This window comes from Hibiscus syriacus, unplaced genomic scaffold (assembly GCF_006381635.1).
Source record: "Hibiscus syriacus cultivar Baekdansim isolate YM2019G1 unplaced genomic scaffold, ASM638163v2 tig00110893_pilon, whole genome shotgun sequence".
Lineage (NCBI taxonomy): Eukaryota > Viridiplantae > Streptophyta > Magnoliopsida > Malvales > Malvaceae > Hibiscus > Hibiscus syriacus.
In genome coordinates this window covers 7,192,206-7,216,137 of record NW_024062901.1, presented here as the reverse complement: position 1 = coordinate 7,216,137, position 23,932 = coordinate 7,192,206, and the positions used below count along the sequence as shown (strand labels likewise).

Genomic DNA, 23,932 nt, shown 5'->3' with positions numbered 1-23,932 from the left:
CGATGAGGCAATTTTTGAGGTATGTTGTTTGTCTTCTCAAAATAATATTTCTCACCTTTAGATTTTCGAATAAACACCCTAAATTTCATAAATCTAAGCAAGTCTCTAAACATCTAAAAAATAGTAGATTTTGTTTGTTTAATTTTGTAGATTTTTAGTGAGTTTCGTGGGAAATTAAACATATAAGAAGGATGAGGAGTGAAATGTAAATATTTTGGTACTAATTTTATTGCAAAAGATGATCAGTGACAGGCGGTGATTGACTGTCAACGTTGGTTGAAAAGTGTATTGTCAAAAAAGTAAATTGTTTAGAAGTTCAGTGGCAAAATCGATACACTTCTAAAATTCGGTGTCTAAAACGATGTCGTTTTAAGCATCAGAATAGCCACACCAAAACAACGTCATTTTGGTGTGACATGTCAAATCAACAACCGTTAGCCATGTAAACGTCTCGTTAGTGATTTAACAGTGGGGTGACATAATTGAATGTAAAACTAAAGTTTAGTGTTATAATTAATAAAATTAAAAGTTCAATATTATAAACGAGTTAACGGATAAAATTAAATGGTACATGAATTAGTTTCACAATTTTTATAATTAAAAGAGTAGAATTTAAATCTTAGATTCAATTAATTAATGAAAATATAATTATTAACAAATTTTATAATTTTTCTTGCACTTTGTTTCTGTTCCACATCTATAATCTATTACGAGGATATGTTAATAAAATATTTAATATTTTTACAATTTGTTATCACATTATTTAAAATAATATATTAAGAAATAACAATTACTAACTTCATTTATATTTTTAGGATAAATAACCTGTTCACTGTCGGTGAAAATATTAAAAAATGTCAACTATGTTTTAAAAAAGATCATCGAAAATGAAAAAAAAAGATTCATTAACGAGATCATGATATAAATTTATTTATAAAGAAACAACCACATAATTTTAATGATTAAAGAATTATTAAAATTAAATTTATCGAAATAAAATTATAATATTTTTATAATTATTAATAATTAATTAATTAATTAATTAATTAATATGACCAAATATTACAAAAATCCATTAGAGGAACTACCTGTCATTTATTTTTAGTATTCACAACGTTTAATCGAAAAAAATTACAATGTTATTATTTAAAGTGTACACAACGTTGGTGGTCCCTTATATTTTTTATATGTTTGATTTTGGTCACCTATTGTGAAAAGGTTTGGTTTTGATCATTTTTGTTTTTGATCCATCTTATTTTGGTTATTGGATCAATAACTTCCCTTACTTTACTAATGCCACATGTTATTAAAAATAAATAAATTTTTTAATTTTAAATATAATACTAATTTGACTTAAATTTTATACAAAATACTAATTTAACCCTTAAGCTCTATATAAAAATAATCAAAATTCACGTCACAGGCCACCGCACATTATTGTCGTCGATTACTGTCAATTGTCGTCACTGGTCCCACCAACCATCGTCATGGGCGATCTTTAGACTCTAATTTTCAATTCGCTCATTTTTACCTCCTAAACACAAATCTAATGTGTGTTCTAGATTTTCTTTGGAAGGGGTCTGACTTGCCTGCTAAGGGTGCTCGTGTTAGTTGGAAGAAAATCTATTTACCGAAGTCCGAGGGGGCTCTGGGTATACATGACATTGGCAGCTGGAACATGGCATGTATTGTTCATTTAATCAAGAAGCTGTTAGCCAATGAGGGTTCTCTTTGGGTGGCTTGGTTGAGGTCCTATGTAATTAGGAATAGAGACTTTTGGCAGTTGAATATTCCCACTAATGTTAGCTAGAGCTTCAAGCGCCTTTTGAAAATTAGGCCTATGGTATTTCATCTCTTCGATGGTCCGGCTTGTGACCTCAATGCGAGATGCATTTGGGAAGATATGCGCTTAAAGGCGCCCAAGGTCTCTTGGCAGCACTTAGTCTGGTTTTCTGGGCGTATCCCCAAGCACAATGTCATCGTATGGATGGCCATGTTGGATAGGCTTCCTATACGGGTTAGGCTTCTAAATATGGGACTAAGTATTGATGATGATAAATGTTTATTGTGTGGCCTTGTGCCTGAATCCATAGAGCGTCCGTTCTTTGATTATAGATTTGCTAAAGGTCTTTGGGCTGCTGTCCTTGTGCTGTGTGGTTTGTATAAAATGGTCAGTAGTTGGGATGGAGAAGTGGCTTGGGCGACCCATTGTTTCAAAGGTAAATCTCTCATAGTGAAAGTGCTCAAGCTTGCTTGGGTGGGTCACGTTTACTGCATTTGGAGGGAGAGGAACAACAGGCTATTTGGGGGCAGAGCAAGATCGGTGGATGATGTATTACAGGATATCAAGGATGCTGTTCGGATTCGAATGATGGGGAAGCCAATCAATAGAGCTGATTCAAGAAATATTGCCCTTTGTACGAGTTGGGGTTTGCCTTAAGATATGATTATTGTTTTATTGTTCCCTGTTACGATAGTTGATTAGCTTTTGTTGGTTGCTATTGTAATTTACTGTTTATTGTACGTTGTAATCTGTAGCATGTCTTCTACTTTCTTGGGTAATGAAATGAAATTATCCAAAAAAAAAGATTAATATAAAAGTAGAAAATCAAATTAATTTCTTTTGTAAGCATGTTAACTTCAATTGCTTTTATAATTAATTTGGACAGTGAATTTTTATAATATAAAATATTTTGTTTTTAAAATAACAATAATAATTATCTCTTCTTCCCTCAAACTCTTCGGGCCATCCAAGGACAGATCTAGAGTTTAATCTTAACAGAGGCCAAATCTTTTTAACGGTTTTAAATTTTATACATAATTTTATTATTTATTTATTTCAAAAATATAAAGAATAACATCAAATATGCATATTAACTCTATCATTTTTATGAAATAATAAGTAGAAAATTATAAAAATTAAAGTAAACAATAAAAATATGATTTTAAAAGGTGTCGAAGACATAACTATCACATAATCATAATAAATACGTTACTCCTTCAAATCTTGAAATGCATCCACGAGTGATAATGTACTAAACATACTAAAATTAAATATAATATCAAACAACTCTAATTATAAATATACTATTGCCTAATTACTTGCCTTTAAAAATTGACACTCAATTGAATTTGGATCGCTTTAATAAATCTCTGACAATCATAATAAAAGGGGCTTACTTTTATTGTAGAATTGACGATTCTATCGCAATATTTTATGCTGGAAGAATAAGACTTTACAACTTATTATATTATTTTTTGAGAAAGAGAAAATCTCTGTAATTTTTTAGGGTAAACCACACGTTTAATACCTAAACTATTGCTTAATTTTTTTTAAATCATGCCTAACGTTTAATTTAGGTTTTACTTTGGTACCTTGTCGTTAAAAACTTAACGGTGATGTTGACATGTCACTATAAAATAATGTGATGCCATCATTGAAAAAAAAACTATATCAAGAGTTCTATTAACTTTTTAAATGACGTGTAACAAATTAAAACTTAAACTAAACGTTATGTATGATTTAAGAAAAATAAAATTTAAGTATAAAAACATAATAAAAGTAATAGTTTAAATACTAAACTTATAATTTATCCATTTTTTTATAATTTTTATACTTATATAGAAATTAAAATTATAAATTATAATATGGGCCGGGATCTTTTGGAACCCAATGGCCCTCCGCCCCCGAGGCCATCTCTCTTGAACACTAGCCACCATTGTTGTGCTTATCCCTAGTTCTACCAAGAGGAATGACATAGTATATCGAGAACTCTACTTCAAAAAGTGCACTTCCTCGTGAGATTTTTTGTAATAAAAGAGTCTTTCAATAATCAAGAAATAGTCACACAAGACTATTGATAAACCAGAACCTCGAAATAATTTAGTTTTAACAAAAATAATACAAAACTCATGTTTTATTGACCAAACACACGAGTAAAAATCATATGAATATCATACCCTCTAAAAGTAATCAATATTGTTATTTGATAAAAGATTTTAGAAGTTCTGCTGCGATGGTGTTCCTCGAACGAATTCAATCAACTAACCTGTGAACGAAAAATTCAAATGTTAAACTTTACAAAGCTTAATAATATATCACTAAATCTAAAGTATACATTATGAATTTCATAAATATAAACATGCATGTAAAAATAATGAAAAGTTATAGATACATACACGATTCATGATTCATGATTCATGATTTCAAGCTCTACATACTTGAGGCTTAACAAATTTCTTGAGCAACAACAGTAATCTCATACTTTTATTAATATGTAACTAAGGCCTAAGAAATGACCATCCAGCTCAATTGGTAGAGTACAAGATTCTTAACCTTGAGGTCGTGGGATCGAGTCTCACGAAAGCATTTCATAATTTGGAATCTCCCACGAAGTTGTTCTCAACCTGGCGTTGGGGCCAACCTACTATCTTACCTCCCTTTACCCATTACATATGAATAAGGGTCCTAATTTAAGGGCCTAACCATAAACTTATATTGGGTTTCTAACCTCAACATTATATAAGTCACACAACACGCTCATGATGTCACAACAAAATTAAGGTACCAACAGACTCGTTAAAATTTACTCAAATATCATGATGCAGAGGAAGATATATAATATGTGGATTAGACTCATTGTTGTTTAGCTCAAGATCCTATCATTCATCCCATTGTATATAAGGATGGGCATATCCGGTTGGATTTTTGGTCCACCCGACCCAATCCGAGAATAATGATTATTCATCAGAAATTGACTCGACCCGCATAATATATACCCTCCACCCGACCCAAACTGACATACTTTTTGAAATAAAATCCGAACCCGATCCGACCCGAAATAATAAAAACTATTATTATTATTCAATAAAAAAAGTGATTTAATTGAAAAAATATATATAGAGGGGTATTATTGTAATTATTCTAAATATGTAAGGTAAAATAAGATTTTTTTCTGGGTCGGTCGTATACTTTTCACCCTAAACTCGAATCCGACACGACCCAAACACTACCTTAAAAAACCCGACTTAAACCTAAAATTTTTAAAAAAAATCCGACCCAATCAGGTCGGGTCGGAACCCATCGGGTCCGGATCCCATGCCCATCCTAATTGTATAATTGTAAAACTTCTCTTTACAACTCAGAACAAAAAACTGTTATAAAAGAGTCATTAATTAGTATTATAGACACGATATTTAAATTTTTATTTTATTTTAATAAGTACTTATTACATTTTTTAGCAAAAAATCTGATTTATTTTTAAGTCCAAAGAACAAACACAGCAACAAAAGAAGTTTCAATGAATGCCTTCAGGGATTTTGCCATGTTTTAAAAGTGTGATAGAGTATTCAGCAACACCAATTAAGGGTTGGAATGGGAAAGTGGAGATTGAAGATTCAAAATAGTTGTCCCATGGTCAAATGATTTCAGGTAACGGTTAATGCATCACATAAATTTTTTGTCACTCACGTTAATAATGGTAGATCGATTTGTTATAAATTAATAATGTTGATGACTAAATTATCAGTTTTGAAACATTAATGGTTAAAAGAAAAACAAACTCAAACATGAGTGACAATTTGTATACTTCAAAAAGAAATTGAAAGAAAGCAAACTACCTCACGACTTGCAGTCGCCAGTTGCCTCGGCCAACAAAGGCATCTTCTTCTTCTACTTCTTCAATTACCCAATTTCTACTTCATATGCATTTTATAATTTATAATTTGGATTGACTCCAAATTCCAATGAGACCAATACGCCTTCCGGATCCTCCCAACCCCACCATAGGAGTTCCGGAGATATTCGAAGGTGGCGCGTACAGCGTAATCAGACGCGCCGTCATAATCGGAAACGGCTCTCCCGGATCCGAGAACCAGAGCATCGGGTTGGTCAGAGCTCTCGGGTTATACGACAAGCATGTTCTTTATGTAAGTCTATCTCTTTCATCCTTCATTCTATTTTTAGTTTTTAATTCTTTGATGGTCTTATCTGATTGCCATAGCTTTGCTCTATTATTTTTTAGGGTTACCTTATTCTTTTTAATTATTATATAACTGTTAAATAAATACTGGAAAAAACACTTGCTTTTATGTTTCAATTTTAGAATTGATCTCAAATTTGGTACTATTTGATTAACCGATTATCCATTGTGCTGATACGCAGCGAGTTACGAGGCCAAGAGGAGGTATAAACGGGTGGCTTCATTGGCTCCCGGTTAGTGTTCACAAGAAGTTGGATTATCTCATCCGATTGATTCAAATTTACTCGCGACAGAGGAATTATGGGCATTTACCTCTAGAAAATGGTGATGGAAGTGTTGGCTTGGCATCTGTTTTAGAAGCTGATGTTAAGCAGATCATAAACATGGCACGCCAGAATTATGAAAAGTACTTTCTTTTTCACCATTCGGTTAATGAAAATGCTTATATGGAATGAAAAGTACTTGTGTTTTGGAGGAATGTTATGGAACCTAATTCACACTTTCATGATAGTAATTTGAACCCATTTTAACTAATTACAGTAAAATCTGGTGCCTTTGTGTTGAATGTTGATTATTTATAGTGGGAATTATGAAATATTTGATAAAATTTTCCAGGGATGGTCCTTTGTTGGTTGTTACATCCGGAAGAGACACCATTTCAATTGCAAGTTCGATAAGACGTTTGGCCTCGGAGAATGTTTTTGTAGTTCAGGTTTGAACGTGCCTTAACTTTGTTTCAACTTCCTATCCTTACATTCTTGTACATCATCTTTATATTTCTTTTCATGGTTATGCCCAAAAAAGAGGAAAAAATGTTTTCTCCTGCTCCTTTATTTTGGTTATAAAATCAATGTATCATTCTTAATCATACCTTCCTAGACTTTTATAGGTTGAACTTATAATGAGTTTACTAGAAATGATGAAGTTTGAAAATTGTATTACTGAAAAGAATAGTTCTTTAGAAACTTCTTCCCTATGTTTATTTGTTAATAAGGAACATTTTAAGTTTATATTTGCAAGTTCTCTGTTAAACCTGTATATATGTAGTATCTAATATCTATCATACCCTCTTCTTGTTCTTGTACCATCCTTAGTTTTTTTACAATATTATAGCCTAAAGAAAGTGAAATCTTTTGTTGCAGGTTGTCATTTAACCCATTTGGCAGGTTTCAAGAGTATGATAACATTATTCGGTTGCAAGTCTAACTATCATTTTTTTTTCTCAATTCCCTTACAATGCACAGATACAACATCCTAGGTCACAATTGAATAGATTTGATTTGGTGATCACCCCTCGTCATGACTTCTATCCTTTAAGTCCTCAAGGACAAGAGCAGGTTCCTCGGTTTCTTCACAAGTGGATTACTCCTTGTGAACCTCCTGATAGGCATGTGGTATGTATGTCGGTCTATAGTATGAAATTTTATTTTCTTAGTATTGGGAACCCCTATCTTTGCTTAAATTGTTAGTTTCTGTCTACTGCTAAAGATAGGTTTATTTTCAACTTTTACATCAGATACTCACTTTGGGAGCTCTACATCAAATTGATTCTGCTACACTCCGCAGCACAGCTGCTGCATGGCATGATGAGTTTGCACCTCTTCCAAAACCCTTACTGGTTGTTAACATCGGCTGGCCTACAAGTAAGTTTTCTTTGTGCTTTGAGACTGATCACTGATGTTTTTAGATCCCACTAGAATTTGCTCTTCATTATTGATGTTTTAGCTGTTTCCACTACACTTGGAGCTTCAATTTTCTCTTATGGATATGGACAATGGATTTGTCCAATTATATCTGATGCATATTATATGACTGATCTTGATCTGGGTTAGGGATATTTTATCTTGAAGGTTGTCACTTACAAATAACATTTGAACATGGTCTTTTTATCCTCATTTTTACTCTTCTTTTTGTATACATGTATAACTAACTCCATGATGCTGAACATTTTTTATGTCATGTACTTGGATTAGGATGTAGGATTTGTTTTATGATCTTGAGAAAGACAAAAATGATTTGGAGCATGGTCTCCTTTTCTCTTAATCTCCATTAACTATCTGAATTTTGTTATTAGAAACTAGAATAAAGATTCTTTTTCATTGTTAACTCTGCTTTTTGTTTTAACCTTATGTCTAGATATTAATATGTATATTTTGTCTGCCGTCTGAATTTCTTTGCAGGCCACTGTCGATATGGTGCAGATCTTGCAAAGCAGTTAACTGCCTCTCTTCTCGGTATCCTTTCAAGCTGTGGGACTGTTCGAATATCTTTCTCCAGTAGGACACCTGAAAAGGTTTTAATAAATGACAATTCACTCTTAATTTGTCTTACTTTCTTCTGTAGTGGTTTAAGTTTATGTAGTTTTCACCTTCAATATGGCCCTACAGGTATCAAAAGTCATTGTGAAAGAACTTTCCGATAATCCAAAAGTTTACATCTGCGACGGTCAAGGTATGTTCAATTGATTAAATGTAATTAGCAAGTAAAATGTGGATCGTCTTTAATTGAGTTTTTATATGACTATCTTCAGAACCAAATCCACATATGGGGCATTTAGCTTGGGCGGATGCTTTTGTCGTCACAGCAGATTCAGTGAGTCTGATAAGTGAGCTTGCAGTACAGGGTATGATATTCTTTTACTGATATTTTGGAACATGTTGAACCCTTTGGAGTGTACATTCTATTTAGTGAAATACTGAGATATCATTCACTTTTGGTTCCATGCAGGAAACCTGTGTATGTTATGGGGTCCGAGCGTTGCAAATGGAAACTATCAGACTTCCATAAATCTTTGAGGGAGCGAGGAGTGGTTAGGCCATTTACAGGTTCTGAAGATGTAAGTAAATATTCAATGGCATCTTTTCATTTCCCTTTATTTGATCCCATTACCGTTTGACAGTGTCTCGTAAGACTGGATAAAGTGACATTTCCACGTGACCACCAGACAGGATTGAACATAATCCCTAACCTATTTTCCATTCTTTCCACCATTATAATTGGAATGTATCGAGTAATGAAAGTCCTTTGGGATTAATTATATGAACTATTTCCTTGGATGTCTTACAGATAGCAGAAAGTTGGAGCTATCCTCCTCTCAACGACACAGCGGAAGCAGCAAGTCGGGTGCGTGAAGCACTTGCGGAACGTGGGTGGAGAGTTAGACCATAATGGATGTGATAATAGTTGTTGTAAACATGGTTGATTTCCCTATTTTTGAAACCTGAGAAACCTTGAAATTTTGGTATGTTGAATAGCATATAAAAGTACCACCTTCAAATTCATTCTTCCCCGGCAGGGAAACTTTACGTGTAGAACGAAAGTTTTTTTATATGGAAGATTGTTTGATTTACAGTCCTGAAAAACAGAGGTGAAGAAATAAAATTGACAGCACTTCATGCCAACATCCCTCCATTGTGTTATTCATTTGTCTTCCTCATTGTGTCATTTTCTGTTTTTGCTTTTGCCTATGGAAGAGTGTTCGTATCAATTTTGCATTATCTGTTGATTTGGTCAATATTTTTCTGCAATTGTTTGAGCTTCATGTTGATTTTTCTGCAATATTTTTCATGTTGATTTTGCTTCATATATTTTAGATATTTTCTTTATATTTTCTATTAATAGTTTTTTTTCGTCCATAAAATTTTAGAAATTCGTTCCTCCTAAAATATTTATAACTTTGTTATCCCTAACATAAAATTATACTTCTGTTCTTATATTAGTGTGTCATCTTGATGTCTTGCAAGAATCTCTTGTTTATCGTAGAGTTCAAGCTTTAACGGTTAATTTTTTTAATGATGTGAATTTAAATATTTTAATATTTAACTTGAATAACTTATAAATCTAATTATTTTTTTATTTAAATTAGCATTTTAAATTTTAATTTCTGCTTGACTCTGAACATTAATAATTAAGATTGAATGCCTAATTGAGTTTAAGGGATCATTTAGATAGGTGATGAGGTTAGTTCTAAACAAATTTTATCGGTGATAAGATGAGAAAGTCATAACAGTCTAATTTAAGGTTGAAAAATGATTAAAACAGACAACTGAAAATGTGATAAAAATATAATATTTTCAGTTTGACACAACTTAAAAGGTTTTCATTCTTCATAATATTGTAGGTTGAGTTCAATCTAAGATGTTATTTTTTTATCACATTTTCAGTTGCGTCCATTTCCGTTGTTTTTAGTGTTATATTAGGTTGTTGTATCGTAGAATTACCCGTGATAAGACTAAGTATTGCAATTAAGGATAGTAAAAATATCAGAGTTTTTGAGTGAATGGAAAATAATGAGAGAACTAGCGAAAACCCTAACAAAATCATCGGGTCTAGGGGTGGAAGATAGCTAGATAAGATAACACAAGTGAAAGATATGTGCGTGCATGGAGAAGAAGGGAACAATAACTGTGGAAGATTTGTTGATAAGGAAGCAAAAGACATATCGATGAGGGATTATAACGCATAGCAGCGAGCAGGTTCACGGTAAAGAAAAGGAAGACATGTTGATCAAAGGAGAATGATCAAAAGAAGGGAGAAGAACTCATGCGGATATGATCGCAGGATCTTCCAAGTCAACGTATTACCCCAACAGGTTATTAGGAGAAGAAGAACTTGAACTAACTGATGGAGATTGCATCATCGATAGGATCGGGGAGTTTCCCTACGATCAAGTTCTCAAAACGTGTTCATAATTTGATCGACAAGAACATACAAAACTCATGATAGTAAGATTGCTCGATAGGACAATAGGGTTCAAAGCCCTAGAAATGAGAATTCAATCTCTCTGACACACACAAGGGAGATTCAAACTAGCAGATTTAGAAAATATCTATTTCATTGTTAGGTTTGAATATGAAGAAGATTATTTAAAATTATTGACAGAAGGTCTGTGGACTATTTACGGTAGCTACCTTACGTCACAACCATGGAGTCACTCGTTTTCAACAATAGAAAAACACCTACCACATGTGGTATCCATTGGTGATTTGGATAACACTTCCGGGATTATCGTATGGGTAGTATACAATGACGTTTAATATGATCGCATCAACCATAGGAAGCGTGGTGAAGGTGGACTACAACATAAGGGAGAGAGAGGTAGTCATTGTAGTACACCTAAACAAACCATTGATTCCTTGTATAGGGATAGATGAGATGGATTTACCAAAAATTGAAATATGATATTCTTTAGTTAATATGCTTTAATTGTGGAGTGTATGGCCATATGAAGGAACAATGTGGATTAATCAAACAACCAAAAGAAACCAACAATAACGAAGGTACAAGGGAGGTAGAGAAACGTCAACCGAAATAAGCGGATGAACATCATGAGAGTTCCTCTAATGAAGATGTATTTGGGCCATGGATGATTGCAAAGATTTGGAAACGCAGACCGAGAAAATAAACGAGCACCAATAAAGCACACCACAACAAAGAAGAATTGTTTAAATTGTAATACCCCGTACCCGGTCACGAGGATGACATGAATACCTAAGCGTACATTAGACTTTGATCTTGTTGGACATGTATAAATCTTATAAACATGTGTATTAAAGTGGAAGTAATGATATAAACATTCATTACGATACATATAGCAACATATCAATATGTATTTAACTTACGACATTCAATCCTTTAACATATCAGAATATAGTCTTCTCTAATACAATAGGGTAACTAAATCAATTTTTACAATTTCAAACATTATCCAATGATTTATGAAGTTATAGTTATTATTAGTCATTATCAATCCCTAATTGGTAACATACAAATTTTTAGTTTAATCAGATATCATCTAAAGTTTCAATTGAATATGCATTCTTTAGAGACTAAAATGTAATTAATCTAAAAGTCTTATACGGACCTCATTTAACCAAACAATATTCCCATTATAAAATTTTTTCATCAAAGTGTGGCAAAATAAATCTCTTCAAATCCTATTTTATAAACAAAAAGTAATTAGAAAATCATTTTCTGGGTCATTTTACACATTTATAAACTTCTTGGGGTCAAATTAGGATTTAAGAATATTTAAGACCTTTAATGAAGTGAATTTTCCCATTTTTCATCAAATAATCAGCGAAGGGATAAATCCCTTTTCACGAGGGATTGATTCTTTGCAACACAGTAAGTGATGGATCGAATCTTTCTCCATGGGATTGATCATTTTTTTTGAAAAACAGTGGAATTTTATTTGAACATACAAGAACAAGTCAACAAACTTTCATATAGTCGTTCCTAAGGTCTAGATACATGCATGTACATGCTCAAATCACTTCATACATCATAATACACTTTTAGCATGCTTCATAGCATCGATCAACACTTCCTAATAGAATTTTGCAACAAAAGTTAAATTTTACACAAACAACCTACTTTATCCTAAGTTTCTTAATCAAATGGCACAAAATCTCTCATTTCGTGCATCTTAAGGCTCTAACATATTATGCACACTCCAATTAACTTGTCTAGGCTATTTAAACACTTATTAGAGTTCATAGCAACATTTTAGGTATTCTACCTAACATGAAAACCACAACTAACAAATACCAAAACATCATCATCAACATAACATGCCATCAAGTAATTCAAAAGACCAAACCATCACCATAATATTTACAAATACTTGGCATCACAAAACTTAACAAAATCCCAACATAATTTCCCTCACATTACCTCAAATTAATCACATGGTCCATATAATCTTATAAAAGCCAAGTCTTATTTGATCATCACCGAATAATGCTTCCACACCACCAGACCAATGTAATTCTCTGTAAAAATTTATACAAAGGAGTGTAAGCTTAACGCCCAATGAATGCCTATACTTTCTATTATAATGCACATAGTAAAATCAATGAGAGTATCTTAAATGTTGTACAATCTTTATCAATACATATCTTAAACTTACTTATTCCTGTGCAACAAGATTTCTTACACTTAACACAACATTTACCTTATTTTCCAAATTATAACATGCTCGATGATGTCATGATCAACAATGCAAACACACATTCACACATGCAGCATTACTTCTTCCGGAAGTCCACACATCACAAAAAATAATTTCATTTAGGACCATTGACATTTGTTTGAAACACAACTTATCAATCGATAAACGGACTCCATAACACTCCTTTTATTTGGACTCACTTAGGTCCCAACTTCTACATTTCATATCAAAGCTCAGTCACCAACCTTACCTCGTATACTTCTCGAAGCAAAGTTTAACGAACCAACCTTATCTCGTATCCCTTACAATCACACTTTTAAAACATTGAGTACTTATTCCTAGGCATGCCTTTCATACCCAAGATTCCATTAAGAATAATTTCCAATTAAGTCAAGTTTACCAAGAATAGTTGCCAAGTGATGCATATATACATATACTTATTCATTTCCAAAACATAGTTTTCAAACTAAGATGATTGTCATGATCAATTTAAATAGAATAGTGATCTGTCTCCACTAATTCTTGGACAGCAAAGTGTCATTACTCGTCCATAACTAAATTCAGAATAGCTTACAAATATAAGTTTCAAAATCGTATACGCATCACAAGGTAACATCATGCTCATGTATGGTCATGCTTATCATGCTCAATTATCATCATAATTATGTTTAAAGAAATGAATCCAATGCTAACTTAAACACTGACTCACTATTAAAATTTCACTAACCACTCACCTATACCGCTTTTACCACTCGAAATCGATCAAACTCACGCCAAAACACCAACGAACATTAGTGCACCAATTTTACTCCATCATAGACCCAAATAACACCTTAGAAACCATAAAAGAGTGTCACCAAAGTATCCAAAAAGAGCATAAAAATCTACTACGAAACAGAGCGAAGAACACCGAAACTTCCAAAAATCTTACCATTCTTGAACTCGAAACTTTCCAAAACTTTAACACAACCTCCTTCCACCTAAAATTGATCAAAAGCAACTTAAATTAACTTATAAACATAAAATAATCATCCAAAATCATTAGCAGCCAAGGTGATTCCCGGATTTCCGAAAAACGTCAAAACTAAGATTATTTCAAAGAAATCGATGTGAAATCTATTTCCGATTGAAAAACCGATTTAACACAATATTTATCTCATCATTAACATCTAATTTATCACAAGAAAGCCTCCAAATCATTGAAAGAAAATTACCGAAAATCATTTTTAATCACTCAAAAATCAACATCTCAATGAAAACTATCATAAATCGATATAGAAAAGGATCTTTTTAATTGGCGAAGCATAAAGGAACCATGAAACCAAAGTTTACCCTGCTGAAAATTTGTTGAAGAAGAAGAATGATAATCAAGAAAGGAAAAAGGAACTCCATCAAGCTAGATCAAAGCCACGGCAAAGAGGAATAATGAGATTGAAAATCAAGTTTGGAAATGGATTGAATCTAAATAAAAATTAGCAAAGGATTTGAGAGAAAAGAGGATGAAGGTTTTGGCCATTAGAGAGAACAAGAGAAAACGAACATGTTTGGATGAATAGCAAAAACATTAGGGAAGTTATAACTAAATTTTGATTTAAAGGAAAATTATATTAAAATCATTTAAAATGGATTAAAACCAAAATAAAGAAATTAAAAATTAAGAAGACTGTACAAATTTAAGTTCACAATAAAATAAGGAAATAAGGAGAAAATATCAACTCTTGATATAATAGTTTCATAGATTTTAATAATTCGATCATATTCCATTTTAGTCACTAAAATCATACTTTTAAATTTATTCAATTTAGTCACTCAATTAACCCAAGTCAAAATCGATATTAATATTCTAAAATAATTTTAACTTTAAAAGTTCTCAAAATTATGACTTTTCCAGAAATCTCAAAAATTTACCGAATCACCTATCCGAACTATCAACCCGAATTTTGGGATGTTACATAAAGGATCTAGGTTTATTGCCTTACAAGAGGAATAAATGGAAGTGAATCAAGAGATACATTGAAGTGGAATAATGAAGGAAAAAAGAGCCTGGAGGTCAGGAGGACAAAAAAGAAAGAACACTGTCAATGAACAAGGAATGAGAGCGACAAGGACAGAACCAAAGATTAAAGCACCCATACAAGACAAGGAACTTGACATCACAAGTAAAGGAAGAAGTAAAAATGATCAAATAGTTAAAGAATGCATGGAGAGAAAAAAGATTCAATAAAAAGATGCAACAGGCAGCGCTAGGAACAAAAGAAGTCGCAACTGGGAAAGACTTGGGGGATTCATTAACGAAAAAAATCAAGTTTGTGCCCAGCATAGATGGACAAACCCCGGAGGTGATAGTCCATTAAAAAAAAGGGGAAGGGTAAACATACTGCAATTACGATAATGGAAGAAGGTCGAGGGTGGTCCTATAAGGTAAAGCAAGAGAGGATCGAAGATAAAGACACAATATGATTTAAGACCTCCGTATAAACCCAAAATAAGACAGGATGGAGTCGGTATCAAATCAATTTGATGCCTTACCCCAAATAACGAATAACAGAGGCATGAAAACAGCGAACTCGATAGGATTGAAGAAGGAACAGGCAATAGGGAGCATAGACAAGAGAAGTACGACAATGAGATCGTTTTTAACGATATGGTTGAGGTTGTAGTTCAAGATGGTACATGCCAATAGATCACGCAGGTTAAGTACGCCACTCATTAACATCCATGATGACTATGATACTATTTTAGAATTGCCAAGGAGCGACTAGCCCTCCATTTAGACTAATTTTCAAAAATTTAGTTCGAAGAAATACACCACAAATAGTGGCCCTTATGGAAACCAGAGTAAGTAAACGATCAGCAGATGGAGTCATAAAAAATTTAAGCTTCACCCTCTTAGAATGGAAGCACAAGGTTTTCGTGGCGACATTTGGATCCTTTGGGAGGAAGATATCAAGATGGAAGTGATACAAGTATCAAATCAGTTTGTGCATGCGACCCCACATTTGGCGCAAAGGAAACTGTTGTGGGACAAAATCAAACAATTGTATCCGGATAACAACGAGACAGAGATATTCAGAGGTGACTTTAATACAATTTTAAGCCAAGATGAGACGAGAGGAGAAATCCATGGGGATCCAGAGTAAGCAGTTCTTTCGTTAAAAACGATTAGACAAATGCCTAGCCAATGAAGGTTGGCTTAGAAATATCCAAATCTCGGTTGTGACGCACCAAGAGATGATTGGCTCGGACCATTGAGTCTTATTATAACAGACAACAACCCACAAACTTGAGAACACAAGCAGGCCATTTCAGTTCATAGCCGCATGGATTGAGCACCCCAGTTTAAGGAATTCCTAGCTACAAATTAGAATAACGAAATGGACGTGACCTCAAATGTGTAAGCATTTAAAGCTAAGGTTACATTATGGAATCAAGAAGTCTTCGGCCACGTAAGGAATAAGAAGAAAAAGATACTGGCAAGGTTGAGAGGAATTGAAAAATATCTAGATAAAGCACACTTCGATTTTCTTGTTGAGCTCGAGAAACAACTAAAAGTGGATCTTGATATATTTTTAGAGTAGAAAGAAAGCCCATGGTTCCAAAAGGCAAGGAGTAAATGAGTCCAACACAGAGACAAAAGTGCACGATTTTTTCATGCGTCGACCATGAACAAGCGTAGACAAAATACAATGGCAGCACTCAAGAATTCAGATGGGATTTGGATCGCAGAACAAGAGGAACTAAAGAAGATGGCTCTTGATTTTTATAAAAAAAAACTCTTTACAAGTTTAGAGGTAGATGTCCATAGTTATGAATTTCAGGGTGACTTCCCAAACAAAGAACCAGAGGAATGGAAGTAATTATTATCGCCGATAACCAATGAAGAGATTAAAGGTGTAATATTTGAGATGAACCCATGGAAAGCACCTGGAGTGGACAACATGCATGCCGAATTCTACCAAAGTAATTGGAAACAAGTGGGTGATCCAGTGTGTCAACTCGTGAAGAATTTCTTCAACGGAACCACACTAAACGAGAACTTAAACCGCACTCTGCTTGTGTCATTGCCAGAAATAAATTTGTCAAAAAATTTAAGCCAATTTCAACCGATAAGCCAATGTTTTGTTTTGTACAAAGAGATAACGAAGATCATGGTTAATTGGTTGAAACCACTTTTTTCGGAATGGATCTCACATACTCAAGCAAGCTTTGTACCAGGGCGACCAATAACAGACAATATCATAATTACTCAGGAAATCATTCACACCATGCGAAGAAAACAAGGAAGATGAGATTGGATGGAAATTAAAATAGACCTAAAAAAAGCTTATGATCAATTAGAATGGTCTTTCATCGATGGCACTTTGCAAGACACAGGAATACCACTAGAGATGAGAAGGAAAATAATGCAATGCGTTACATCAGTCTCGACACAAATGTTATGGAATGACGCTATGACCGAGTCCTTCAAACTAACTAGAGGAATTAGACAAGGTGATCCGATATCACCTTATATTTTAGTTATGTGCATAGAAAGGCTAGCTCAGTAAATAAATCGAGAGTTGCACAAAGGGCATCGGAAAACATTCAAAACAACAAAAGAAGGCTAGAATATATCTCATTTGTTATTTGCGGATGACATGATTCTTTTTGTTAGACAATTTTTTTGCGGCATCAGATCAAAAAGCAAGTGTCGAAAAGACAAATATATTTTTCTCAGACAATGTCCCAGATAAAACAAGGGAAAAATCAACAAAAAGTTTGGATGCAAAGAAGTAAAGGTTTGATAAAGTACCTGGGAGTTCCGATTATCCATGGAAAGTAACGAGGAACTCACATGGATACATTGTGCAGAGGGTACAAGACAAATTGACTTGGTGGAAAGCTAAACAACTATCACTAGCAGGCAGTGGCGGATCCATAAATTTAAGAATGGGGGTCTAAAATTTTAATTTTCTTTTTCTTCTCTGGTTCTTTTTTGACTGTTCTGTTGCAGAGTTGCTCTGTTACTGAGCAGAAAGCAAAGGAAAAGAGATAGCTCAAATTCATTGAAAAACATTAACTTTTGTGTGCGTTACAGTGCTTTTGAAAAAAGAGGGCCTTTTTTCACTTTTTTCCATTCTGTTTTGTGTAAAGTTTGATCCTTTAACTTAAAGATTCACTTTTTTCCATTCAAGAAGGATCGGTAAACTTGACACAATCATAGTTATTTTCATACATAGCAGATCCGGTGGTATTAATCTTTGTTTATATCCTTCGGCTTGAATCCTTCTTATCCATTGAAATCAAGCGGTTTCTTTCAGCTTCTCTTCTTGGCCAAGATCCGTTTCTTTTACTTTACTTCTGAACTAGATCTATGCAGTTACCGCTTACCCATTTCTTTTCAATCTTTCTTCTTTCTGGGTTTGTGATCTTTCTCTTATTCGATTGATCGTATCCTTGAAAATTCCAAGAATCTTCAGATCCCAGATCTTCCTGGGCGCAGTTGAAATAATTCTTCAGATCCATTGACTTTTAAATTTTTTTTTTCTTTTCGTTTTATTCATTGAATCCCAAGAATCTTCAGATCCCAGATCTTCCTGGGGTTTTATCATTCTCGATACTTCCATCGTAATTTGGGAAATTGGTTTAGAATCAGGGGACACCGCTTATTATTATATTTTTTGCTTATTTGAATCTAACTTTCTGTATTTTTAGTATTATTATTTGTTTTCAGCTCAGTGTTCTCGCACTTCCTAACGAACTTTCCAGGCTCAATTTCTTCCGCCTTGCAGTTCGATCGGTCCACCTTCCTCGTAGAGCAACGATCGCCTTCGTCAGCGGTTTAATTTCTGAACAAAAATTCTGGGTTTTCTCTTTTTCTTCTAATTTCATAAGATTTTGCATGCTAATTTCTTGATAGGTAAAGGTTTGATTTTGTGTTATAGCACGGTTTTTATCAGATTTTTATCTGAACAAAGATTGTTAATTTCGCATCCACGAATTTTGATATATCCCTTTTAGCTTTGTCGTTGTTTTGCATATCCCTTGCATATTTTTGTACTTAATATTTCTTAATCTTGTTGTTGTTGGATCTGCTTTCTTTGACTTAGCTTCTTGCGGTTTTTTCTCTTGTTTTTATACTGATATTTTTTTTACCAGCTTTGGGTTTGATGTTTTTCAATTAGTTGAGTAGGATTTCATTACTCTTATATCTCGTGTTACAATTTTAATCATTTTTTGCTTAGCTCGGATATTTATTAAACATTTTAAATTATAGTTTCTAGATATTGGCCTATAGTTAAATAAGATAGTATTATTTTTTCTTAAAATCCTATTAAGTAACCAACTAGGATTTTTAGTACTCCTCAATTCTCTAGCGTTTTATTAGTGCATCTTCTGTCTTATTTGGATTCTTTTTTCATAGTTCCTCATAGCTTCGGTTACAGATGATTACTTGAGGTCATGTCATTCTTTTAGATCCCATGGGGCGTATAGGGGGAGGGCTCGACAGAGTGGTGACAAGGAGACTAGATTAAGAGTTTGCTCGCTGAACGTAGGCACATTAAATGCTAGGCTGCTGGAGCTGACCGACGTACTTAATAATAGAAAAATAGATTTTGCATGTATTCAGGAGACTAGGTGGAAAGGGTCTCGCGCAAGAGAGTGTAATGGGTACAAGTTGTGGTATTCAGGCGTAGATAACGCTAGAAATGGGGTGGGTATCTTGGCATCCTCTAGGCACAAGGAAAATGTAGTTGAAGTTTGCAGATACCGGGATATGATCATGATGATTAAGGTTATTATAGAAGAGGAAGTAGTGAATGTCCTTTCAGTGTACGCCCCACACGTTGGCCTAGGGGAGGGGGAGAAACGTTGCTTCTGGGATCAGTTAGATGATATACTTAGGAGCATTCCGGAGGACCAAAGAGTTTTCATAGGGGGAGACTTCAATGGCCATATAGGAAGTGCAACCGACGGGTATGACGGTGTTCATGGGGGTTTCGGTTATGGTAGCAGGAACGATGGGGGGCGTACGTTGCTTGATTTTGCTACTGCTCACGATTTGGTGATCACTAACTCCTTATTTAATAAGAGAGATGCGAACTTGATTACGTTTCATAGCGGGGGACATTGTACCCAAATCGACTACATCTTGATTAGAAATCAGGAACGATGGGCTTGCATTGACTGTAAGGTGTTCCCTGAAGAGGCATGTGCATCACAACACAAATTGTTGGTTTTGGTGTATCGTGTACCCCACGGGCAGAGCACTCATAGGAGGGCTAAACTTGGTAAACCTAGGATCCTCTGGAAGAACTTACATGAAGCGACAACTGATGACTTTAGGAGTAAGGTTTTGTCTAATACAAGTTTTGAAACTACAAACTCAAAAAATGCAGATATGTTATGGAAAAATATGGCAAATTCCATCAGAGATGTTGGCAAAAATACCCTTGGGTTGTCGACGGGGAAGGCCAAGGAACATAAAGAATCGTGGTGGTGGAACGACGAAGTCCAAACTAAGGTGAAGACAAAACAAACTTGCTTCAAGGAGTTTCTACAATGCAATGACGACGAAGAAAGGTCGAGAGCTAAACAAAGATACCAGGAGGCAAAGCGGGAAGCCAAGAAAACGATAGCTAAAGCAAAGGATATGGCATACGAGGAAATGTACAAGAGATTAGACACCAAGGATGGACAAAATGGCATCTTCAGACTTGCAAAATCTAGGGAGATTAGGAAAAAAGATCTAGGTAACATTAGGCAATGAAATATCCATGGGGATCCAGAGTAAGCAGTTCTTTCGTTAAAAACGATTAGACAAATGCCTAGCCAATGAAGGTTGGCTTAGAAATATCCAAATCTCGGTTGTGACGCACCAAGAGATGATTGGCTCGGACCATTGAGTCTTATTATAACAGACAACAACCCACAAACTTGAGAACACAAGCAGGCCATTTCAGTTCATAGCCGCATGGATTGAGCACCCCAGTTTAAGGAATTCCTAGCTACAAATTAGAATAACGAAATGGACGTGACCTCAAATGTGTAAGCATTTAAAGCTAAGGTTACATTATGGAATCAAGAAGTCTTCGGCCACGTAAGGAATAAGAAGAAAAAGATACTGGCAAGGTTGAGAGGAATTGAAAAATATCTAGATAAAGCACACTTCGATTTTCTTGTTGAGCTCGAGAAACAACTAAAAGTGGATCTTGATATATTTTTAGAGTAGAAAGAAAGCCCATGGTTCCAAAAGGCAAGGAGTATATGAGTCCAACACAGAGACAAAAGTGCACGATTTTTTCATGCGTCGACCATGAGCAAGCGTAGACAAAATACAATGGCAGCACTGAAGAATTCAGATGGGATTTGGATCGCAGACCAAGAGGAACTAAAGAAGATGGCTCTTGATTTTTATAAAAAAAAACTCTTTACAAGTTTAGAGGTAGATGGCCATAGTTATGAATTTCAGGGTGACTTCCCAAACAAAGAACCAGAGGAATGGAAGTAATTATTATCGCCGATAACCAATGAAGAGATTAAAGGTGTAATATTTGAGATGAACCCATGGAAAGCACCTGGAGTGGACAACATGCATGCCGAATTCTACCAAAGTAATTGGAAACAAGTGGGTGATCCAGTGTGTCAACTTGTGAATAATTTCTTCAACGGAACCACACGAAACGAGAACTTAAACCGCACTCTGCTTGTGTCATTGCCAGAAATAAATTTGTCGAAAAATTTAAGCCAATTTCAACCGGTAAGCCTATGTTTTGTTTTGTACAAAGAGATAACGAAGATCATGGTTAATTGGTTGAAACCACTTTTTTCGGAATGGATCTCACATACTCAAGCAAGCTTTGTACCAGGGCGACCAATAACAGACAACATCATAATTACTCAGGAAATCATTCACACCATGCGAAGAAAACAAGGAAGATGAGATTGGATGGAAATTAAAGTAGACCTAAAAAAAGCTTATGATCAATTAGAATGGTCTTTCATCGATGGCACTTTGCAAGACACAGGAATACCACTAGAGATGAGAAGGAAAATAATGCAATGCGTTACATCAGTCTCGACACAAATGTTATGGAATGACGCTATGACCGAGTCCTTCAAACTAACTAGAGGAATTAGACAAGGTGATCCGATATCACCTTATATTTTAGTTAGGTGCATAGAAAGGCTAGCTCAGGCAATAAATCGAGAGTTGCACAAAGGGCATCGGAAAACATTCAAAACAACAAAAGAAGGCTAGAATATATCTCATTTGTTATTTGCGGATGACATGATTCTTTTTGTCGAAGCTTCGTTCGAACTACTAAAGATAATACGCACAATGTTAGACAAATTTTTTGCGGCATCAGATCAAAAAGCTAGTGTCGAAAAGACAAATATATTTTTCTCAGACAATGTCCCAGATAAAACAAGGGAAAAATCAACAAAAAGTTTGGATGCAAAGAAGTAAAGATTTGATAAAGTACCTGGGAGTTCCGATTATCCATGGAAAGTAACGAGGAACTCACATGGATACATTGTGCAGAGGGTACAAGACAAACTGACTTGGTGGAAAGCTAAACAACTATCACTAGCGGGCAGTGGCGGATCCAGAAATTTAAGAATGAGGGTCCAAAATTTTAATTTTCTTTTCTTAAAAATAATGGATATACAAAATTTTTAATTTTTTTCTTTTTTCCTGAACACATTAAGCTAATTTTAACCACTTTTCCAAAATAATAGAAATGCACTTGGCCCCTATGGGGTTTAGTGCATCCGCCACTGCTAGCAGGATAGACCACTTTGACAAAAACTATGTCAAAAGTAATACCAACTTACTCCATGTGATCGATAACACTTCAAATCAAACATTAAAGATTGGATGCATGAAAATCTGACCAAATCTCAACAAATGTATTGAATTATGTACTTCTTATTTTTTTTGTTTCTTAGTTTTTTTTGGATAAATTGATTTTATTATCCAAGGAACCAGAGTCAGATACAAGCTCAAAATCCCAATCACCGATTACAACTCTATATAATTACAACCTACATACAAAAATAATGACCGGTTAACCTATACCTCAAGCATTACAAAGTTGAATATTAACACAATCTAAACGGTTAATTTTCCTTCCTCTAAGTTGAATCCCTATTATCTTTTTGATAGCTTTAAGAATATCTTTTGGTGATCTGGAGCAACCTTGAAAACTTCGTTTGTTTCTTAATGTTGTTATTATTTAATTGTTTGAATTGTAACGTTTGTATTTAATGTTTCTATTTAATTATTTTAATTGTTTTTACTATTTAGTTTGTAATGTTTTTATTTAATTTTCACTTGAGTAGCCCATTACTTGTTGATGCTCAAATGAAATTAATTGAAACTAAACGAAAATGAAATAACACAAATAAATATTTCAGAAACTAAAATTACATTGTGATGCTCAACGGTTTGAGGTAATAGTTTGTATCCTGAAGTATAAACTCAAACGTTTGAGGTTATAGTTCGTATCATGCGCGTCAAAAGTTCCCATAAAAAATGAAAATGATTGAGAAATGAAATTAGACATTGTGACATATCCATGCGCACAAATAATTGGCGTTCATCATTCTTCTTAAATTTTCCATGATAGTTCACGACAATATGTCTGATACAATACCGATATTGGACATGAGACGGTTGCCACATTGGACCTAAAGAGTCCATTCCTGATTTGATCCCAACTCCGCGGTTTGAAATGATGCAGATTTTCCCCCTCATGACAACATGTAAGCGTAAGTTTCTGAGGGAAAAAGCCCAAGAATCTATATCTTCACCTTCAACAAGGGCAAAAGCACTGGAAGAATGTTGCGATTATCATCTTAGACAATTATCAATAGTAAAACTTCTTGTATTTTCCATAAAAGAATGTCCCATTAATTTGGACCACGGGCTTGCAGTATTTCACAACATTAATACACTATGGGTAAGTCCAAAAAAGATGATAGAATTGACATCGATCACGAAGCACTCGATCAT

General features: G+C 34.2%; 2 protein-coding genes across 2 annotated transcripts; both read left to right on the top strand.

Annotated features, from left to right (window-relative positions):
* The first annotated feature begins 1,840 nt into the window (after nt 1-1,840).
* On the top strand, nt 1,841-2,440 carry LOC120145660. The gene has a single exon (XM_039159442.1). It carries the CDS (start codon nt 1,841-1,843, stop codon nt 2,438-2,440), a length of 600 nt encoding a protein of 199 aa, XP_039015373.1.
* A 3,219-nt stretch (nt 2,441-5,659) lies between these two features.
* Nucleotides 5,660-9,384, top strand: LOC120145737 (mitochondrial fission protein ELM1-like). The gene is given in 11 exon segments (XM_039159494.1): nt 5,660-5,928; nt 6,164-6,387; nt 6,597-6,693; nt 7,226-7,375; nt 7,498-7,624; nt 8,162-8,274; nt 8,369-8,432; nt 8,512-8,589; nt 8,592-8,604; nt 8,709-8,817; nt 9,048-9,384. Coding segments are annotated over 11 exon segments (1,260 nt in total). The 5' UTR covers nt 5,660-5,745; the 3' UTR covers nt 9,150-9,384.
* The last annotated feature ends 14,548 nt before the right edge of the window (nt 9,385-23,932 follow it).